This window comes from Pteropus alecto, unplaced genomic scaffold, assembly GCF_000325575.1.
Source record: "Pteropus alecto unplaced genomic scaffold, ASM32557v1 scaffold71, whole genome shotgun sequence".
NCBI lineage: Eukaryota > Metazoa > Chordata > Mammalia > Chiroptera > Pteropodidae > Pteropus > Pteropus alecto.
The window spans coordinates 11,789,305-11,812,444 of NW_006433024.1; the positions used below are offsets into that span (position 1 = coordinate 11,789,305).

Here is a 23,140-nt window from a genome sequence, read left to right on the forward strand (position 1 = left end):
ATTCTTAAATTTAAAAGTATCCCATTCTCTATGTAAATAAATTTGACACTACATTTGGCTCTCGTATGATCATGTTCATTTCTTTCTCAAAGTGTGGGAGCTGAGTAGGCCTGGACAAAATAAACATTTTACCTAGATTTTATGATCCGTATACAAGGGTTATTGTTTTTCAGTCTTGTTGTAGTATCTCCTTTGTTCACTAAAGCTCAGGCGATTAAACACATCAACTTCCTATTTGTGTTGTACCCAGAGAGTAGAACTGATTAGAAACAAGAGTGCATAGATGAAATGAATTTATTTAGATTTTACATATCATCTTCAGGAATATAGTGTGTTGAAAGTTATAGTTAAGAATATTAGAGGACGATATAAATTCAGATACAAGAAATTTCCCTTGATGTCCAAATATAATTTTCCATCTAAACACTTAACAATAGTCATTACAAAGGTACTTCTATTCTCTAATTCATGTTAGACAGCTACTTTAAGTAGAAATAGCATCACCAGCTATTCTGAGCACTGAATAGAATATTAAGTATATCCTGAAAATATTCTATCAGATAGATAAAATATTTTTCTCAAGTGGATTATGGCATAATACTGAATATTACTTGCTAAAGACACGGAGTAAGTCCCCTGAAGAATTAAACCTTTAATTACTGAATTTGGGTACCGATCACTCTATCAGCCTTCCTAGTCTCTTTTTAATCATTTTGCCTAAGAAACAGGCCTATCCCTATAAAACAGTCCCCATGCAATACAATTATGCATTTGACACACTTTTTTTCCCCATAACTGTCTCAATTACCTTTCAAGCAACTTGCCTCCAGGCAAGAAAAGAATCTCCATTTAGATAATACTTTAAAAATATTCGAGAACTAAAAATTAATCATTTTCCTATATGGGTTGCTAATATTAGCTAAGTTACACGTATGTAAGCATGCCCATAGCCTAGGTGGCAGATGATCTCAATGATACTCTGTGTGCTTCTGGGCTATGTGATATGAGTAATTTCCCTGGCGGGTAACTCCAAAACTCCATCTGACATGTAAGAAAGGGACCTCACTGAGTGAGTTGTTCAAAAATACTGATATGGTAGAGGGAGGGTAATGCACTTCTTGAAGTTTCATGTGGACTCAGAAAGGCCCAGTGCTTATGTTTCCAAAAAACATGATGTGGGGAAGAAGCAGAGAAAGCATTCCAAATTGCTCCAGTGATGGGGCTGGCTTCTTGTGGTACAGACTCACTCAGTGCTGCACATGTAGCCCAGAAGCAACCGACAGGAGCCCACAGACTGCAATCATCTCAAAAGAATGGTGTGTTATACCTGCAAGTTTTAGAAAATGGTATTAGTTGCCAACATAAAAATCAAGAGATTTCTCTTAAAACTCGGTATTACCAGCTTCTGACAAAATTCAGATCTGGAAACCCTAGGCCTGTATTCCCCCATGGCAACAATCAACTAGCACTGGGAAGTAGCTCTCTCTGCTTAGACGGGGCTGTGTTCTTCACTTGGCTGCAGCCCCGACTAGCTGCCTGGCTCTGGCAGGCACTTGAATCTGTGGCCAGTTAGCCTATCAGAGGGCTATGATTTGTGTAATTCAAGTGTAGTGCTTCATCCATTTTGAGCTTTGCTTGCTAGAGGATCATGGCCAAGAACGATTAGGCGATGCTTAAGACCAGTCCTGAAACACTGAAAGAAAATGAACTATCTTCTAGCCACATCAGCTCAGCAGAAGATAAGAAATCAGTTCAACTTTAAGCCTGATAGTGGGGATTTTCTCTCCTGGGAAGTACTTCCACGGTCCACTAGGCGGCCACCGCATGACTTCCTATGTGCAGGATCCTCATGCATGGTATTTCTATTACATTTAATATGGGTTTAACTAGCAGGATCATTGGAGAGTTCTCGAGTCCTTGGAGGTAACAAAGCCTTGGAACAATTCAGGTCCTTTTTTCCCTCTCACTAAGGAGAATTTAAAAGAAGACTTAAAGAGAAACTGACTCAGGATAGACAAACAGGTCTTCAAGGCTGAGGAATTTTGCCAAATTTTTATAATTCTTAGATGCATTCTCTTTTATTATATAGTCTGTCTGACATCAGGTCACATGTGTATTTTTCATGCAGTATTTCTTTACTCCAATCTCTAGAAAAAGCTATAATTAAATCAATGGTGCACCTTGAACTTGATGAGATCTTAGAATGGAGAGCTATTATTTAGTTTTCAGTTATTGCTCATGGATAGAGCCGAGTGATGCTTCTGAGTTTGGGTCCAATGGAAGGCAAGACACTATGGCTAAAATTCAAGAGAAAGACAGACAACAGAAACAGACTTATAAATGATCCAGACAATGTAGTTGTTTGACACCACTTAAAAATAATTATACTGAATATGTTCAGGAAATAAAAGACAAATTTGAGAATTTCAGTAAAAAACTGAAAATACTGACATTATAACCAATGGAGAAATCCAGAACTGAAAAATTACAATGACAGAAATTAAAAACTCATTAGTTGAGTTTAATAGCAAGTAAGATATAGCTTAATAGTGTTAATAAACTGAAAGATAACTTTGAAAAATCAGAATAATGTACAAGGACAAAAAAGGTAGAAAAATGTACAGGAAAACGTATGAGACACTGAGGATACTGTGAGTAGGTAAATACATGTAAATGGCATCGCAGAAAGAGGAGAGAGAGAATAGAGCAAAAATTATATGTAAGATAATACCTGAAAAATGTCAAAAACAAATGAAAGACATCATCCTACAGATTTACAAAGTCCAAAGCCAGGTAAGTAAGAAGAAAACCACACATAGACATAATATATAAAACTGTTCAAAACCAAAACCAAAGAAAAAAATTTAAATAGCCATGGGGGTGGGCAGGAAGAGACTGGAAAAACATACATTAATATAATTATAGTCATCATTTCTGGCTTATCACGTTAAGAATAATTTTTTTTAGGTATCAGGCAAAATGGCCTGGGTTGTCCCTACTAAGCCTATAAACCTAGCATTAAGTCTTCCATATTTTTTGTTTGTTTGTTTTTATGCTCTTTCCTCCCCATGCAAATCTCCTGACCAGCTTGCATAATCACAGAGTAATCCAAATTTGCATGAACTAAATTTAAATGAGTTTTGTCACGAGACTCTGGTGAGAAAAGAATGGCCTCCAGGATCAGATAAATAGAGGTTCAAATAATCACTTGATTCCCCAGCGTCCAGAACAAACACACAGTAGGTGCTCAGTAAATATTTGTTTGGTGGAAGGGATAAAGAGTGAAATTTATTCATTCTTCCACTTAATAAACTAGGGCCTGGGAAAATTAATCTCTCCAAGTCTTGCTTTCCTCATCTGTAGATGGGGGAAAAGTCTCCTTTTCCCTTGCGTGCCTTTATTTACAAAGCACCCAACTGCCTTTAAAAATCAGTTCCCAAATTCATACACCTTAAAGAAAAAGTCACAAAGAAATCTAATGGCCCATTTTTGGCCCTATTGAGCAATAGGCATTATTCCACTCTATTTTCTGGCTTTTTGGTAATCGCTACCCATGGTGGGCTGGAAGCCTGGGTGCAGTGTGTTGATTAGAACTTCTGGGTATCAACCATGGTGTCTATACCTTCATCTCTTTGAATCCTGCATAATGAAGGTTAAAATTATTTCAGTATCAAACATCCACAGGGCATTATTCTCTCTTCCTTCTCATTTATTTCCTGTACTTTCCAAAGCTATACACTCTCCTCTGATGCTTTGAAGAGAATTCTAAGACTTCCTCCATCCATTCTTTTCTCTCCCAGTTCAGATATCTACCCGTTGGGTACATAGACCATCTGCATCTCATCAGAGCATCTCCCCAGGGTTATATTTCAAAATGATCTATTTTTCCCCCACTATAGGTTCTCTTTTTAGAAACCCTTGTATCTCCCCATTGAACAGATTCATGGTTCTTTTCTATTTGATTTTTCAAGGGCTTTGTGTTTCATTTCTCCTCAGTGGGATGGATGTTTTCATACAAAACCAAATGAGAAATTAAAACATCTACATCTGTGGCCTAAAGGAGCATCAGCCTCCTGCTTTGCTAAGTCAAATATCTCATGATTAATAATAAATAGTACATTGCGCTGTTACTTTTGGGACTCAGCCCAGAAACACAAACACATTAAATTTAGTGAGCCTGTATGTGCTATTTTGTGAACAAGAATAGTACTTAGGAGTGCATTTTTCTGAGATATTGTTTGATGTAAACATTTAAAGAAAGACCTTTTCTACCCTTGTCTTCAGTTTTTCTCAGGCCAACAGTATAAGGTAGTTCGCTGTAACACCATTTTCCAGAAAGATACACAATGGCTTCATGATAACTTTTGTAGTGAGCACTATGGGTGCCCCACCCAGGTCCCCTCATATCTTTTTACAAGTTCAACTTCTACATGTGAGTTTTACTGCTGAGAGCTGGCACCTGCGCGCTTCAGAAGCTTACCTTCAGGCATGGGCGCCATATTGCTCGTATGAAGAGCTGAAAAATGCCTGGATTTTTCTCCCCTCGTGCCCACCCCAAGGTTGCCTGTAGCCAATGATGGATGGGTGTGTAAGTACAAAAGTCCAACCCCTCTTCCTCGGGATGTTATTTACATGCTCTAGCACTCCATGGGAGCAGGCTGAGGCTGGGAGATCAGTTGAAATGACTTTTGCATGATTTCTTCCTCTTTCCTATCTTCTGTCCCTAATTCCCTTCCTGGTTGATCCTGGGAGTACTTCCTTTAATGAATCTTTTGGACGCAAATGCTCAGCTCAGGGTCTGTTTTGAGAAGAAACTAACCTAAGACAGCTCTGCTGCTTTCTTAGCTCTGCACATTAGAGCTACTTATATGCCTTCATGTGGCAGTACTCCTGGGAAGTGACAAGATCTCAGAGAAGTGCTTGTCTCAGACCTGGGCATTGAGCCCTGCATGTGATTAGCATGCTGGGAGATCTTGGGGGAAGATAAATGGTGGGCAACCAGAGAGGATGAATCTCATCAGAGGACCCCCAGCCTCTGCTCCAGGCCAGGCCCCAGGTCAGCAGAGCAGTTTTACCTGATGGGATCGGGTACTCTGAAACAATGGGCTTCTCCAAGCCAAATAGAGTGGACCTGGCATCTACCATCTCAGGATTCTCCCTGATGGTCTGGCACTGTGTAAAGCCTTTTTACAACCCTGGAGCTCAGAGGAGGCCCCAACAACGCCTGAGACTGAATTCTTCATGAGTCTGAATTATGGGTCTTAAGAGTTGGATTTAAGTTGATTTAAAGCAAATAAAGTTATATCTTTTGCCCTATCTGAACGGTACACTAGGATTCGTACTCAGTACAAGGTAGCTGAGATGACTAGGTCTAGAAGGTCTATAAGAAAAGGACATGATGATGGAGACATCGGGAAAAGGTGGAGACGTTTTCAGGAAAAGTGGCTCTTCTTCAGTGCACACAAATATCACTTTTTCTGTGCCCTCTTGTCACATCAATCATATTGAATTGACAGAGGAAGCCCACACTCTTCATTCCTTACGTAGGGAGTGGATTCATCTTTCCATACCCCTAAAAATCGCAAAACTCAGGGGGCAGATCCCACTGTGGCAAGAAAACAGACCTCTTCTTCCCTCATAGCACTGTCTGCCAGTATATCCTTGTTCACAAAATGTTCTTTTTTGCTGAATGAAACTAGAATGCTAACATGATACGCTGAACTCCCATGACTATCTGTCTTTTCCTTTTGCTTCAGTCTCAAAGCTGTAAGTTTAAATCTGGAGACATGATCTATAAAAAAATCCCCAGGAATCAAAGAATCCAGTCACTGCTTTGCCTTTTAGAAATCCAGCACGTCATTCTGTAGAAAAAGACTGTGAAGTGCTGTGTGCCTCCTCTGCGTCCAGCAGAATAAGGCACTGGCAGATGTTTTTCTGTAACTTTAACATGGACATTTTAAATTTAAACCCAGAAATAGAAATCATGTCAGTTAAGGCTTGAGACATCTCAAGGCTCTCCTCAGCTTCACTTAAGGACTTATAAAAATGTGTTTGGGGTCTTCCTTCCAATGACTTATTCCCCAAGTCATCGGGGGAGCACATATACATACATTTATATGTATTATGTTTATGTGTATATGTATGTATATGTATACATATATGTGTATGCATTTTTTTCATTAGCATCAATTTATCCTAAGTGATTAGTGCCTTCTTTAATTGTGCTTCTAAGATTATACCAGACCACAGGACCCTAACCAAGGAATAAAGTAAAATTCATCATAGGTCTTAAATAAATTTGAATGGGGGTGGGTGTCTCAGCAAATACTAGCTAATCCCAGCAGTTAAGTGTAGTCTGAGCTGCAACAAAGATTTCATCAGGTACAATTGATTGAACTGAGTTGATACCACTTATCCTGCTGTGTCTTCTGAAAGGAAAGCTCTTAATCTATAGGTGAGAGCCTTGGTGAAATGGAACCAGGTCTAATTTAGATGTTCCTGCTAAAAATAGCCACTGGAGATTTGTTAGAATTCGAGCTCCCAGTCTTATCACATTTGTGTTCTCCCTGTGATACCAGACAGAACTGTTGACGCAGAGATTACCATTGAACCAGGGCACATGTCAAAGTTAATGCAGTGTGACCAGTCGATCAAGGGCACAATTACAAAAGATGAGACAATTAGCGAAGGTCCAGTCATGCTTTCCTGTGATGGGAGCAGCGACATGCTAACCCCCGTCTGAAAAATGCCGGATGGTTAAAAAAAATGCTAGATGACAAAGTGTGACCGAATCCTTCAGAAAATTCTAAGTCCTCTGGAAAGCATTATAGGCTCTCTTTAAAACATCACTCTAGTTTCGCTTCCACCACTGAGCTGGCTTCCAAAACTGAGCTGGCTCTTACGCACAGAGAAGAGTGAATGCGTGTGCATGTGTGTGTGGAGATATTAATTCTTGGATCTGACACTGGACCTTTTTTAAAATCAGTAACACACATGATCACATTTTAAGTATCCTTCAGACAATGCAACCCTGAAATATATGAAATATATATTATTCAGCATTGATCAAAGGCTTACCTAATATTTTAAAGAAACAAACAAATGGTGACCTAGCTGACTTAGAGCTCTAGCCCTCTATTAAGTTAGCTCCTTAAAGAAATACTTTTATGAAGGGTTGGGTTCCCCCAGAAGCAGGCTGTGAGAGATTTGAGTGCAAGTAGTATATTTAGGTGGCGATTCCAGGAATGACCAGCAGTAGTGTGGGGAGTAAGACAGGGAAGTGCACAGTATCAGGAAAGTTACCACTGGGGGCAACTGAGGCTCAATGCCATAGGGAAACTGGGAGACAGTACAGATCCTGCCTTGAAGTTACCCCACCCAAGGGGTTAGTGATATGAGTTATTACCTGCCAACTGCCATCAATTGTTTATCAAAAATGATAGCATAAACATTAACTCCTCAGCACCTCCAGTCTGCCCATAAGAGCGACTGGGCTCTGAGAATTAGAGAAAGCTCTAGGCAGAGTTACGAGAACATGGGGTTGGAAGCCAATGGGCTGGCATGTACGGTAACGGTGTGAGCATAATGAAGCCCAGCTACCTTTTTTCTTTCCCTCAGGGGAGGTGGAAGGATATGGTTTTTAAAAATATTTGGTATAAAATAAGATTAAATTTCTGTTATTTACAAAACTGAAGTGGGAAACATTTCCCCAGCACCCATCTTTAGATAAGGAGAGGAAAGGAGTAGGGGTTATAATAAAATGGATAATATTTGCATCTCCTAATGTGTTCACTTGTTTGCTATACAATTAGAGCCATACCATCTAAAGCATTTCTCTTTTTGCTTTTGCTGCCAGGAAACTCAGAATCAGAAATATTTGAGGTTGATTACTTCATCCGATGCAAATGTTAAAGCTAAATTTAACTCATCCCCTCTAGTATTCTCCCTTGCTCGTTTTTGCCCTGCTCCTAAATTATTTTGTTTTCATTACTATTATTTACACCTGCTTGCTTTCAGAAATAGTTTAATGTCATTTATAAAACTGCATATGAAAAAGCATACATTTCTTTTCTCGAATTTTATATTAATAAAATATTTATGGTAGCCAGATAGCCACCAGAGGAGGAGAAATGAAGTCAGGGTACTATTCTCTTAATAGGAGCTGCATGTTAGAGCTGTAAGATTATCTGAGAATTTAAGCAAAGAAAATAGGTCCAAAGTCAACAAAATTTATTACCCCATTACTAGCTAGTGTTGGGCCCTGGGAGCTGAAGGCACGCAAGTCATAATTCTTAGCATACTCTTAGTATCCACCCAGCCTCACTCGTCACCAAAATCAAGGAAACAATTCGTGACAGAATTTCAGTTCTGTTTGGAAAAGGCATTAACTTTCTCACTGGCGTTTTATTCATTCTGGAAACCTGACTAACATGAGACCAACACCCAGAGACAACCACTGGATAAGCTCCCTGTTTCTCACCTTTTTCTGTTCAGCTTATATTTGAGTTTGGTGCCTGTGGACCAAACCAAATAATTTTTACACCCACAAGGGTCTTCCCTAACCAGAAATAATGACACTGACCGATGATGTCATCCCCACCGAAACCCCTTTTTATCCTTTTCCGGCCAATGGCATCGTGCTCCCCCACCCCCCGCCGATGTTGTCCAGCCCATGGCTGGTGTGAAAGAGACAGTATCTGTGTGAAATTACGCTTGGATTGCACACACTGTTGTTTATTCATCCAAAAGCAATCTGGAGGCCGAGGCTTTCAATTAGCTATTTGATCTTAATCAGTATTGTCCTGGGCCCCGGGTACACTGTGTCTTGCGGATACCACTCTTCCGGTGTTTGGATGCCCTACTTAATTAGACAGCTGAAACTGCCTGTGCTTAAGAGACAGGTCAACTTTGAGAAATGTTCAGAAAAACTCCTAGTCATTTTACTTTCGTTCAAAATCACCGTGACACACCCTCACTAGGTAGAGCCGATGCGTAAACTATGTAACTGGTAGAAACTGCGCTGTCCTCACCTGCTGGATCTGCTCGGTTTTGGTTTTCTTGGGGAGCCCCCAAGTCTCAGAAGGTTTCTGAGTCTGCTCCTGGGAGTATGGTCGGGGGTGGGTAATAACACTGACTGGGGAAAATGTTCCCCAGTGGTATTTATGGTCGACTTTTCAAAATCACCAAGAAAATGGCCTGAAAGGACCAATTCTGCCCTGTTTAGCCTTGAGAATAAAGAGAATGACCTTGCAGAAGAGTCCTGAGCCGGTGAGCACATCTGAGTCCTAAGAGAGTAGTAACTGTCATTGCCCATGAAGTAATGCTCATCACCACCATCATTAAAGGCCTTACTAGAGGAAGGTCGTAGCAGACACTAAATGGCATGTGACATTCTCCTCTGCTCTCGAGAAAGGCTGAGATTGGGACCGTTTTCTGGTTCTGTCGAGTAGGAGAAAAAAACGTATACTGCAGAGCCCCGACTTATTTCCTCTGGTACCTAACACATGTTCGAAAACTTTGGCTAGATGAATCTGTAAAGCAGGGAGGGTAACAGTACCTATCCCACAGAGATGTTGTGACAATGAAATGAGACAATGTCACATAAAGCACAGAGCCTGGCTGATAGTGAGAATAAAGAGAATAACTACTGTTGTTGATAACATCTGGGTACCGAAGAGAATGCCTTGTGTTTTGCAAAGAAGAAGCTTTTACCTTCGGAAGCAGGGTAAGGGACAGGGAGCAAATGCTCAAGGCAGGAGCCTTTAAGGAAAAGTGGGGGTTCTATAGTCTTTATCAGGGGGCTGAAGTTAGTCTTGGAGTCCATGGGGCAGGGATGTTTTCCAGCAGAAGTTAACTCTGCTTTGCTCTCATGTTCTAGTCTTTGCAACCTCTTCCGTCTTCCCCAGGGTGGGCATGCGGCCTATTCCAGCACTAATGGATGACCTCTTAACCCAGAACTAAAATAAAATCGGCGTCCTGCATTAAGTCCTGCCTCAGTGACCTCATCTGCCAAAGCAAAAGCCAAGAGGGCCCTGAGCAACTACTGAAAAGCTCCATGAGAAAAAGGGAGGCTCCAGATTTCCAGAGGTCCTTTTGCCATTACTCCACTTACCATTCCCAAGGGCCCCCTTGCTAGGCTGCCCTAGCTTCCCACCCATCAGGCCCAATGTGGGTGTCTTTCCTGGGATCCAGGATTCCTTTATGACAATGACACTGGCAGTGTCTACTTGCCCCTTTAAAGCCAGATCTTTCTCACCTATTTGCAGATGCAGTGGTGGAAGTACTTAGTTGTCTGGCAATGATTTGGGAAGAGCAGTTCATGGAGGAAACTTAGAAAATCATGGAAGAATCTTCTTAAGCCCTGGAACCCTATAAAAGCTTTGTCGTAATCATTTAGTTTACAGAAACTAGTGCTGTTGGCCTAACCCCTTATCTGGAGAATCCTCTGCTTTCTGCCAGACTTTTAAGTGGCCATAACAGGCAGCCAGAAGCAGTAAAAAGAATAATGGCTCCTGTTACTCAACTCAGTGGCTTATGTGGATTATTTCATTCCATCCCCACAAACATTCCAAGGTGTATTTGGTATTATTTTTCCGAACTTTAAAAATGAGGCTCTTGGGAGTTAAATGACTTGTTCCAGGGTCAAGTGCCTGGTACATTACAAGTTCAGAGTTAAACCAAGGTCTTTCTGACTATAAGTCCAAGCTCTTCCCCCGATGATGGACAAAGGTGCACCTGTCTTTCACATATTAAGGATAAGAAAGGACTCTAGAACGAAAAATGCCAATAAACAATTCCATTTTGACAATGCCTCACCCGAGAGATCTTAGAACGATTTGCATTAATCCCACCAAGTCCCCAACATATTATTTATCTGTGATGCAAGAAGTGACTGCGATCCTCTGGGGGTCTCAGCACATTCTGACTGCATCGGTGCTAATGTTTCCATGAAAACCACAAAGTTCCTAACTGCTTATTCTGATGAGAAGCACGGGTTGCCCCTTTGAAGCTCAAGTATAAAGTGTGCCTCTCATCATAGGCTCTTTTCTTCCCAGCCCTCGGGACAGGCTAGAAACCTTCTGATGCTCCAAGACCCAAATGAATCCAGATGCACCATTTTTCTCTAATTGGTAGAAGCCGATTTGTTGTGTTCAAAGGCGCATCAGAGCCTGCCGTGTGAGCTTTGTGCCCCAAGATTTAGCCCGTTTCATCGTCCTTCATTAGGATGCAGGAGGGAACCCCAGCATCGTCAACTGGGCCAGAGGAACAAAGGCAACATGGAAATTGGAGCAGGGCAATGAGTCCCTCTGTCTCTCTACTTTTTCAAAACAAGATTCCGACCATTTACTCAAGAACTTATTGTGTCCTTGTGTTCCATACAAAGAAACAGGAAACTTCAGAGGGAAAAAGGGGCCCCGGTTTCTTACATGGTGGCCCAAGGAGCTTGGGGTCACTAAGGGTGCTGGCAGGAGGCTAGCTTGGCCCCTTAAAAGTTGAAGCGGAGGCCACTCCCTTTTTTTTGCTCTTAGAGAAGGTCACCTGGGAGCAGAGGAAAGTTGTTCTTTCCTGGGAAACAACTTAAGGGGAAGCCAAGGGTGGCAGCACTTAAAAACTGTATTTGGGGCTCTCACAGCCTCTCACCAACCAAACTAGGCCATCCTGCCTGTTTGTTTCTTACTCTTTATCTACTACCCCAAGGAGTCTGAGAGAGAAACCTCCCCTCAGACCTGGGAAATTGGTGTGAAAATCGATCCATCTGCAGCTTGACTCTAGTTTCTGGAAATACAAGTTCTAATTCTTATTTTGAGGACTGGTGTTTATAACGGCTCATTTTGTAAACTGGTAAAACTTTTCAGTGACCATTTTGCCAACAGTTCTTAAAAGTTTAAACGTGTACACTTTGAACTAACAGTTCAACACCTAGGAGTTTATCTCACAAAAATCCCTCCACGTGTGAAACAAGAAATATATGTTAGGATAGTCACTGTAGCTCTCCTAACGGTAAAAAATTAAGTATGATAACAAGTCCATCTTAAGGGATTCGATGAATATATGACTGTATCTACAGGCAGACAATGGAATATGGTTTTTTAAAAAGAGGTGGCCCAACACGGACTCACCTGGGAAAAATATCCTTGATATGGGAACCAAAAACAACAAGTTGAAAAATCGTACGTATACTTTAATCTACTTTTCTTTAAAACAAGGTTTCTCAGCCTTGGCTCGACTGGCATTTGAGCGGTAGCTCTTTGCTGTAGGGCCGCCCTGTGCGCTGCAGACTGCTTCACAGCTACCCTGACCTTCACCCACTAAATTCCAGTAGCAACCTTCCCTGCAATTATGACGACCAATGGTGTTTTCAGACACTGCCAGAAGTCCCCTGGGGGGGGGCGGAGTTAGGGACAAAACTGCCCCCAGTGGGAACTAATGGTTTAAAATGATGATAGACAACTTAGGTTTGCGCACCATAGAGAAACGTCTGGAAGGATACTCACTAAGTTGTTAACTGCTGGGACCCAAAAATGGTCAGGAAAAACAACACTCTTTTTATTTTACACGCCTCTGTTCTGCCTGATTATAAGTATATATTTTCTTCTGTAATTAAGTAGGAAATCTGTTTCTATTCCACTCCCACTCATGAACATATTCATATACAAAGAAAATAAAGAGAATAGCTTATTTCGAGAGATAGTCTATCAGGATTCTCTTTTTTGTTTGTTTGTTTGTTTTTAGGTTGTTTTTTATTATTTTTCAATTATACTTGATATTCAATATCACTTTATATTAGTTTCAGGTATACAGCACAGTGGTTAGACATTTATATAATTTATGACATGATCCCTCCGATAAGGTGAGTGAGTACCCACCTGGCACCATAAAAAATGCTGACAATATTACTAGCTATATTCCCTATGCTGTACTTTACATCCCGAAGATTTTCTCTGGAAAAGAGCGATGGGTGGGCTATACCTGCAAAGGGAAGTCCTTTGAGAGAACTCAATAATGAGACATGATGGTATAAGCAGAGCACATCAGTTGATCATATAGAGTCTCACCAAGGCCTGTGGTGAGAACTGTCTGAGAGACTGTGAACGACATGGGAAACGTGAAATTCTAGCCTCTAGTGAGGACTAGTGTATCGCACCCTATGCTTCAAATCCTTCACCTGCTCAAAGGAGCATCTACCTTTCCGCAAAGACTTTAGGACAGGTCATTGAAGCAGTAGCTGTGATCAGATTTGGCACTACATAAATAAAAGATGGAATTCTTATTAATATTTGCTTTAATTTTTTTAAACCCATTTTTTAAAACAAGTGTCTAGTCCAATTTGGGCACTTCAGAGTTTAGAGAATCCCAGAATGCTTGGATTTCTCGTTAATGTTGAAAGAATTTCCTCTAGGGAGATGTTCCCAATTCATTGATATACTCATGAGGAAAACAATAAAGCTTTTTTTTTTTCCCCCTGTTTTATTTTTCTAGATGATAGACTGCTCTGGTAAACAGTTGAGATTTCTTGAGAAATTACAAGGCAAACTTCCATAGCCAATTTTTATGATGTTTTCTTATTGCCACATCTTCTAGAAGGAAAAACCAAACTAAAACTTAAAGAAAATAATCAAACATTTGGACCCTACATTGGTGTCAGCCAGCAAATGACATATCAGATATCTACAACTAAGATCTTCACACAGTTACAACCTTCAACAGGAGGCTAAGAGAATTATGGGCTTTGAACAACATTTTGAAAAGTGGCTAGGGAGAATTCTCTTGTTTATCTACGCTGGTATTTTGAGACAGAAATTCATTTGAGACAGTTTTTGAATGAAATTATGAATCAGTTCATAATGACATAACTTACATTCTTTCTCATTATGTTTGTTTTGTTTTTCTGAAAGAATGACAATGTTGAAAAGTCCATTTCTGGCTCACAAGCTACCCATAAATGTTTTAGTCACAACTTTTGGACCCATTTCTTTTTTCTCCTTGATTTGACTCAGCTTCATAAAGGCATTTTAGTTTATTTGGTGATGTTTTACTTCTATACAATTTTGCCTTTTGTTTATTGAAGGCCTAATTGTGCAGTTACTTCATCGAGAAATTAAATCTCCTCTTTTTTTTGTTTCTCCCTCTGAATCTAAAGAGTAAAACTCAGTACTTGCTATTGTCAAGACTCCAGAGTCACTCTACAAACAAATTCTTGAAACAAAGAGAAAGGAAACTTTCTCTTCTCTGCCTTGTACACAACACAGCTCATACAAGGCAGGAGCCACAAAACGACTTCATTCACTAAGCATCTGGCATAATCACACTCAGGTCAGCTATGCCAAACCAAAGCAAGGAATGATCTTAGTAGAACATTCAAGGACGCTCAAGGACACTCAAGGACATACTACTGAAACCATGACTTCCATCTGCATTGTTTGCAAGGAAAATTCATGAAATTGACTTAAAAATGTATGGACTTTATAGAATGCTGTCAGATCAGGCCCTTTATAGGATGACCCCAAAGTATCTGTGCGTGCTAATGAGAAGTGACTGGAACGGACACTGTTGCTGCTCTGTCCTCAGATACCTTTTCATTCTTTTTGTGGGCCCAGTTCCCCTCCCCACCCCAGGTCTATACTGTTTTACTTCCAATGGCTGGCACCTACCATCTCTCCAACTTCTCAAGGGCTCCTGGAACCACTGGGCCCACGAGCATAGAGAGGCAGGCGTGTCCTTCTACTCACCCAGGGCAGCCTTCAGTCAGCCTCTGACTGCAGTGGGATATAAAAGCTCAGCTCTCTTGCTTTAAAGCCAGGACACTCTCTGAGATATAATTTACATTCTATTTCTCACTGGTGCTTGACACTGAGGCTGGGATTTTGCCTGAAATCTCGCCTTGCTCCCTTCTCTTCCCAGTCCAGCTTCCTCATTCCTTTACCAGCTCCTCCTGGTGCTATGCCCTGAATAAATCACCTGCACACACATTCACATCTCAGAATCCACTTCAAAAAACTCTACCTCGGTCATTCTCCGTCCTCCTTTGCTTTCCCCCACATTTTGATTCTTGTTCTTCTATACATCTCATTCCATGCTGATAGCTGCAGTCCGTGACACCTGTTTTAGGTCTTACACTTCTGTTAGGACACATGTCATAAGCAGGGGCTTGGTTAGCAGAGACCCTTAATAAATTATTTATGGTCATAGCGTTTAAGTTCTCTGCTAAAGGCACAGTCCTGGGCACCACACAGCTGGGCTGGACAGCCCTGTTGCTACCACATGCAGTGGTTGGCACGTACTCTTCCCAAGGGCAGATGCTCTGTCAGACACATGTTTAGACTCAGCAGGTTTGGATTTCTCTCCCTCTATGGCTGAAGTTTGAATCCAGTATCAGTGAATCCTGCCCTGCCTTTCAAGAACACGAATTAGAAACTCCTGTGTGCTTTGGAGTGAGTTGTTTCTTTGAGTTAGTTTCCTCTTCTTCCTGCTGTTTGGTTGACCCCAGGTGACTAAGGGTTACTAGAGTTCTGTTTTGGACTTCTGTCTGCAAGAACTAGAGAATGTGGATGATTCAATAGGACAGCCAAGATATGCCTCAGGAAAGAGGTGATGGGGGACTTGAGTGGTGCCAGCAGAAGGAGAGCTGTCCTAGAGACTCGATGGCCATCGAAATCCTTAGTTGGAAGATTTCTTTTCTCTGATTCCTCTGTTCTGTACCACCTTCCAGTACTTTCACTCCAGGCCTGCTCAAGAACCACTAGAGAAGCATGGAGCTTACCTCACTAATTCAGGATCAGCTCCTTCAGAGAAAAATAAGATAGGCTTTTACCTGCATTTCCACAGAACACAGTACACTGCAGTCCCTCAAAACACATTGGTTTGCTTGGCTGTGATTCACCTAACCTGGTCCCACGTTTGCAGGGTGATCATGCAATTTGTCATCTAATTCAGGAAACTTTTGACTATGAAAAAGCATGCTGTCAATAATTATTCCCAGACAAAATGCAAAAACTAGGACTGTCCCTGGGGACTGGGACTCTTGGTCATTCTACATAACTGTGTAGGGATTCTGGCTGCACAGCACCACGCTGGAGTCTGAATGGTGCTGTGGAACAAGCTACAAATCAGTTGTGGGGATGGGCAGGGAGTTCAGACTGAACCACAGGAGCATTTAGGATGGCGGCTTTCTACTGTTGAACTTTCTCAATACTTTTGAGCTCTGAATGATTTGGGCCACTAAGGGTGGCCTGCTTCAGATACCTTCCTGAGAGCTATCTGAAGCAGGGAAGGGCTGGAGATGTCAATGGGCGAAGCTGGGTGGTACCAGACATCCTGATTCAGAGGCCACTCATTCTTCCTGAGACCCGCTCAATGGGAGTGTCCATATTATGCGCCATCTTGAACAGACCAACCCAGACACCAGGAAACAACGTAACCAGCAAGCTCCCGAAGCCCTCTCCATGGCAGCCCCACATGACAGCTCAACTCCCACCTTTGAGGCATACTCACGATTTTCACAGTGCTGCCCGGTGTAGCCTGCCAGGCAGGCACATTTGTAGAATCCGGTTTGGTCCAGGAAACAAGTGCCATCATGGAAACAAGGGGACGAGGAACATGCTAAAAGAGAAAAGGCAATTTCTCTCAGTGCCGCTGTGTTGAGTCCATTTCTTCAAGCCTAGAGCCTTGACCAGAGACTTTCCCTTGTCTATTAAAGTGTTGTGATTTTTTTTTTACTCCTTTCATTGAATTCATGCTACCATTGTTTGGGAATGCCTAAAATAGGTACTCATTAACTGTCAAATGCTGCTGATGTTGTTTATATTTTCAAAGGCCCCAAAAGTTTGCTCCAGACATGTACAGTCTAAAGAGCCTAACTCCCACACAAACAGGCACACCCCATGACTGAAGCAGAAGCACGCTTTCATCCACCCATAGAGACTCCAGGGGAGAGACTCAGCCTTGGGTAGCTTTAGATCATCTTTTTCAAGGAAGCTCAGCATCTTGGGTACTGGGGGAAAGAAAGTGGAAGACACTCTTTACGACACTATTGAAAGCATACTCAAAATTTTCAAACATACATTCTACAAAAAGTAGTCCCTGCAGATTTTGAGAGTTGTGGGCTCAGATGTGGTGGGGAAACACCGCTGATGGAATGCGATAATTAGCGAGATCGCTCTCTGCACAACTTCTCGGAACGGTCCATGCCCTAAAAGGCATCGCGGATTTCTAAGAATGCACGTAAGGTTTCCACCTTTCCCAAGCTCGTGTGACCTCAAAATCTGTATTTTACAGTGTCTTAGGGACCATTTTTCCACAGCAAACACTTTTGAAAGCAGTGGTCTTCTCGTTATCCACCAATCCAACGTTCATTTGCCCCAGTGTATAAATACATCACAACATAATTCGACAAACCTATATTGAGTGCTCTGTGTAAGGCACCGGAAAGATACAAAGATGAACAGAGAGCCTACCTACCGGATCAAAGCTTTTTGAAGCGAAGTATACAATGACTATAACTTGAGGCATAATTCAGTTAGTGTCAGAAAAGAGAAGAAAGTGTTACAAGATGTTCAAAAAAGGGCAAAGCTACAGCCCCACTGGAACAAGAGAAAAGGTTTAGCAGAGGAGAAGTCTGATATGGCCCTGAAGTTTGGAATTTGATGTGCAGGGGTGGGGGGTGACTTTAGCCACAGGGAGTACCTTGAATACAGTGGACAGACGGGTGTTTGAAGAACAGTTAGTGCTACTGTATGCCTATCTGACAACACAGACCAGCGTTTCCCAACATTCTCCTGGGGAGGTTGAGTTGCCACTTTAGAGGAGGAAAAGACCCTCCTGACTCTCCCCTCGGTCACAGGATCACAAGCTGGTAAGCCGCCACTGCTCTTGCTGTCTGCCATAAATACCTACAGATGTATCTCGAGTGTGAGCCGCTCAGCCTCAGCCGGCAGGGTATCACCAAGGGGTGAGGATTCAGCCTCAGGCTGACCACTCCACAGCAGCAAAGCATTTAGAACTGGCCAGCCATGCCCAGGCCCTGCACAGCTCCCCATGGGCCACCCTCGCAAGAAGGCAGGCACACAGATTTTAAGGAGCAACTGCTGAGAGCTCACCTAGGAACATTCTAAGGGAGGGATAGGTTGGGGTGGGAGGGTCACTGCTGGTCTTGCTGAAAGGACAGGGCTGAAGAAAGACTGATGCCACTGCCACCCACCTCCCTTCCTGAGACTTTTGTATCATACCTTCCATAAGGGAACCTTAATGATTAAAGGGCCATTTCAATTTCTTTTTAAATTCAGTATTTTAACAAAATGAACCTGAGCTCATTTTGCAAAACCTGATGCAATCTAATCCCAGAACAAGGAGAGCTGGGTTGGGCCCTCAGGAATGAGCACTTCATTCATTTTGGTCAAATCCTACTTCCTAACATGAATGAGGCAGGAGGTGAAGTTGGGCTTAGAGTTACTCAGAAAGAAAGGGAATTTATCATTGTACTTTAAGACTTTTAATACCCATTTTGTCTCGAATCTGCATGCTTGCCTCCTTGTAATAACAAAGGGAGGCTCAGGACACGCTTGGCATAGGGCAGCTATTGAGAGCTTCCTAGGTACCAGATGCTGAGCTCAGTTCTTCATCTTTCTGTCTTCCAGAGCCTCCTTAATGGAGCAGGATCTATGATTATTCCCTTTTTCACTAATTAGGAAATTAGGCCCAGAGATACAGAAGAATTTACCCCAGGTCACATGGCTTAACTTGCAGGAGAGCCAAAGCTAACCATCTCAACCATGAGAGGCTCCTAGAGTAAGCTCCCCAGCCAGGCTGCTTGTGCATAAATCTCTGGTTCCACTCCCACAGCTGTGCGGCCTTGGATAAATAACCCAGCCTCTCTGTGCTCCAGCATTTGTACCAGGCAGATAATAACTCCTAGTTCTGGTTCTGAGGAGCATTTCTGAAACATACCTTGCTGTTTCTCTTCTCCTTCTCAATGTTCAAGTTCTTCTGAGAACTCATGCACTGGGTTTTAATAAGGCTGAGCGGAGAGGGGGATGGTACACAGAAGGGAGATGTCTGTCTGGAGCACAGCCACTAAATGCTACATTTGTCTCCATGGCGTTTACCTGTGATCTCCTCAAAAACAGCATGAAAGCCATCAAAATTCTTGGAGCCATCTGAATGGAAGAGGACGTGGAGTGAGGAGCCCATGCTTCGGATGGGAGCTGGTCGCTCGTTGCCACAGAAACGCTTGATGATCTGGCCATCATTGTTGTCCCCATCACGGACTTCAACATAGTCATACTGACACATGTAGTCGAACTCCAGGCTCAACATGACAAACCTGTGGGTGGAGAGGGTAACGGCAGGGAATAGGTGAGCTCTGGATAGTGCTGAAACCCCTGGGCAAGTTCAAGGCCAGATGATGAACAGGTCTCTGGACCGATCTGATAGGAAAATGGTCCTGGGGGACGTGCGGTCAGATGAATTTCCTTTAGTGGAGGGGTGTGTGCACATATACTGTGAGCACATGTGTGCACACGCAGAGCACGCCCAGGTGAAGGAATGCCACATTCCATGCAGAGGACCTCTGCATGTGCTGGCTCCTCCTCCAGGGGCACTTCTCCTCCCAGTCTGCATGGCTGGGTCCTTCCTATTCTCGGGGCAGCTTAAATACTCCCTCCTCAAAGAGGCTTCCCTGCCGAATCTTCCGAAAGGAGATCCCTTGTTTTCTTCATCACATGCACACAAATTTTCATTTCTCATTTTAATCTCCTTGACTTTGATAGTAGGCGTGTGTGTGTGTGTGTGTGTGTGTGTGTGTGTGTGCGCGCGTGCACGCACATGCCTCTCTCCTCCATCAGCCTACAAATTCCTTACAGGGAGAAGTAGATCATCTGTCTTATTCTGCTGTGCCTAACACAGTGCCTGGCATACAGAGATGCAAAGTAAGTGCTAAATAGATGACCGAATGGATATTATATTGTAATTTTACAAATAGAGAATGGAAAAAGCGTATGTTGTCTTACAAGACTAAGTAAAGGAAAAAACTGTGCACACGCTTCTGTTTGGTGAAAAGATCAGAAGAAAATTATCCTCTTGCTAACAATAATTCTTGCCCCAAAGAGAAGAAATAGTAGCACCATACCAGAATTTCAGAATTGAGAGAGATCTGATGAATGTGATTACCTAAAAGGGATCTTGAGTTTGGAAATATTGGGATAAATCAGATCAAAAAAGCAGTAAGGACCCTAAACTTCCAATTCGAAAAAACAAGAAAAGAGGCAGGCCACATGCTGGGACAAGATAGAAAAAATATTTTTCAGAAGACTCCCAAGGAATGCCTGTGCATCAAGTTCACAAACTATTTATCTGTACCTTCTCCCTCACAATTCTGGAGAAGTTGGAATAGACAGCAAAGCTCAGAACTGCCACCTGAAAAGTTTTTACCACTTGGGTAAAAACCTCAGGTCCCAGAATTGGAGAACACTGGACCAGAGGGACAATCAGTATATTTTAAATGCTCTTAAAGGTCTTACTAAAAAAGGAACCAATAACATTGTCACCAGTGTTTAACAAAATTTTTATTAAAAAAAAAAACAAACCTTTTGTAATAGAGTGTAATACCTATTAGTCACACTTTGGTTGACATCTAAGGACCTGACTTCCCATCCAGATGCCAACACTAACCTACTGTGGGCCTTGAGCGATCTGTTCCTTCTTGGGTTTGGGTATCTATGTCTGTAAACAGCAGGAAAGGGGACGAGGCCACCACCCCACAGAGATGCCAGCTTTTTTTTTCTGAACCAAAATATAAGACATTATAACTTGTATTTACATTTATACATTCATTCGTTTGTACATTTATTCAACACATTGGTGGCAGGCCTGCTCTGTGTCAGACGCTGTTCTTGGTGCTGAAAGCACAGCAGTGACCCAGCTAGACACTGCCTGCCCTCATGGAGACGAGTTCTGATGTGGAGGACAGGCAATAACCAAGGAAACCAGAAAACTAGGAAATTTTAGAGCATATTAAGTGCTATGAAAAAAACAAACCAGGTGAGGGCATAAAGAATGACTAAGGAGGGTAAGCTTTTTATACAACATGGTCAAGGAAGACTTCTCTGTGGACATGATATTTGGGCAGACACTTAAATGATGGAATTCAGCTAGCCAAGTGAAGATCATGGGGAAGAGCAGTGCAGGCTGGGGAGTCTGCAGGTGCAAAGACCCTGAGGCAGCAATGAGCTTGGCATGTTTGAGGAACCGAAAGGTCAGAGATGCTGCAAGGTGGTAAGTAAAACAGACAGGGGTATGAATTGAGGTCAGTGAGGAGACCAGGAGCCAGATCCTGTATGGTGAGAAGTCTGGATTTTACTCCAAGCTCGATAGGAAGCCACCGGAAGGTTTCGACAACAAAATAAGGACTGGATTTAGGATTTTAAAAGATCGCTCTAGTCACTTGGAAGAGAGCAGATTACAGAGCTGGCAAGAGTGGAAGCAGGAAAGCCAAGCGGGAGGCTGCGAGAGAATCCAGGTGAGATGTGGTGGTGGTTGGAAGTAGAATGGTGGCAATGCAGGCAGCTGTGGAGTGACTTCAGATTATTTTACAAAAACAGACTTTGTGGTACCCTGGCTGTGGTAGGTGATAGAAAAGGGGCGTCGGGGATGACTGCTCAGCTTTCGGGCTGAACACTGTACATATGCTCCAAAGTGTTTGCATCATTATTATTCACCCTGGCCAGCAGGTCCAGGTTCGACTAGAGGGAAAGAAATTTATTTCCAAGCCTCCCTGGGGCCCTTTCCTAGGCAGGTGATGTGCTTCTTGATCCCTCCCCACCACTATGGTGTGTGCCACATACTAATCCCGGCACTGGGGCACAGCAGGGAACAGTTCTCACAAAAAAGGACTCTCTTGTGTTACTTATCTATAATCAGAACAAAACTAGACCTACATTTTGGACTATGACATGAATTAGACATGAATTAGACATGAATTGTTGCCACAGAAGAAACAATTTACCTTCCACACAAGTGAGAGAATTGGTTAATTTGTTGCAGGGGTGATTGTTTCCTGAGCAGAGCAGGAGAAGCAGCTGTGAGGAGCACAAGCCCCAATCTAGAGTGTAAACTTTTGAATTCTTGACCTGTGCCTTTCATTTCTTCACTTCCTTCTCACAGAACCCAGCTCAGTACTGGGTGAACAGAAAGACACAGGTGGATTGCTCTCAGTACCTTGGGTCAAAATCATCGGAGCCCCACTGTTCTGGGCTGACAAGCATGTCACTGGTTGAAGTTTTAACCAGGCCATATCCCACCTGGAATCACCAAGTGGTAAAGAAAAAGGATCCAATATGCATTTTCGGCTTTTAAGGATAAAATGCTGACGGTTGGCCCTGAGTCACTAGGATCCAGGGCCCTGGTCCTGTTACTGTGTTTCGTCATAATCTCAGACTCCCTAAATCTTACCTCTGCCCCTTACCTTAGCTGGATGATAAACCCAGGCTTGGCATGAATGGTCCATTCGCAATGAGCATTTAGCGGGTAGCTCTCCAGTAAAATCTGTCCCTTCGAGGCTCGCATAACCTGGCCACATCCTAAGAAGAGAAGATTGGGGCATGGAAATTAGAGTCAATGGGAAAAGATGGTAGGTCTCTAAGAGCCTCTGATCTCATCCCACATCCCTGAGAACAGAATGGAGGAGATTACTATTTCTCAAGTGTTTGGCAATGTACTAGGCAGTTTACATAGCTGAATTCATTTAATCCACCCAACAGCTTAAAAAGGGAAGTGGTTTCATTCCAGTTTTCCAGCTAGGAAAATGGATAACCAGAGAGTTCAATAGCTTGCCTAGCTCCTAAGTGACAGAGCAGAGATTCAAACTTAACTGTGTCTGCATGTAAAGTCCAAGCCATTCTATCATCTTGCTTCTCCAGGGCTGCCATATGCCAGCCTGCCGCCTCTACCTTACAAGGCTCAGAAAGCAGACCTTCTCCACAGCTCTGTACAGGACATTGCTGCCTTTGTCTAGAGTCTACATCTGCACAAGACCATTTGGTCTGTACTCCCGGTACATTCTCTACCCCACAAATACAACCCCAAAGCAACTCTTTCCTGATCCCCCTTCATCCACTTAGAAAATTTACGTGTTCATTTGTTCTACGAG

The 23,140-nt window shown here is 42.6% G+C and overlaps 1 protein-coding gene across 2 annotated transcripts in view; it reads right to left on the reverse strand.

Annotated features, from left to right (window-relative positions):
* The window catches only part of PAMR1 (peptidase domain containing associated with muscle regeneration 1), a 141,381-nt gene that overhangs the window by 9,009 nt on the left and 109,232 nt on the right, over positions 1–23,140 (reverse strand). For both annotated transcript variants that reach the window (XM_025044130.1, XM_006908033.3), the window contains 3 exons: positions 22,457–22,571; positions 19,101–19,318; positions 16,492–16,599 (listed from right to left, as the gene is read on the reverse strand). In XM_025044130.1, the coding sequence (XP_024899898.1) occupies positions 16,492–16,599; positions 19,101–19,318; positions 22,457–22,571 (441 nt within the window). The remainder of the gene's footprint in view (positions 1–16,491; positions 16,600–19,100; positions 19,319–22,456; positions 22,572–23,140) is intronic.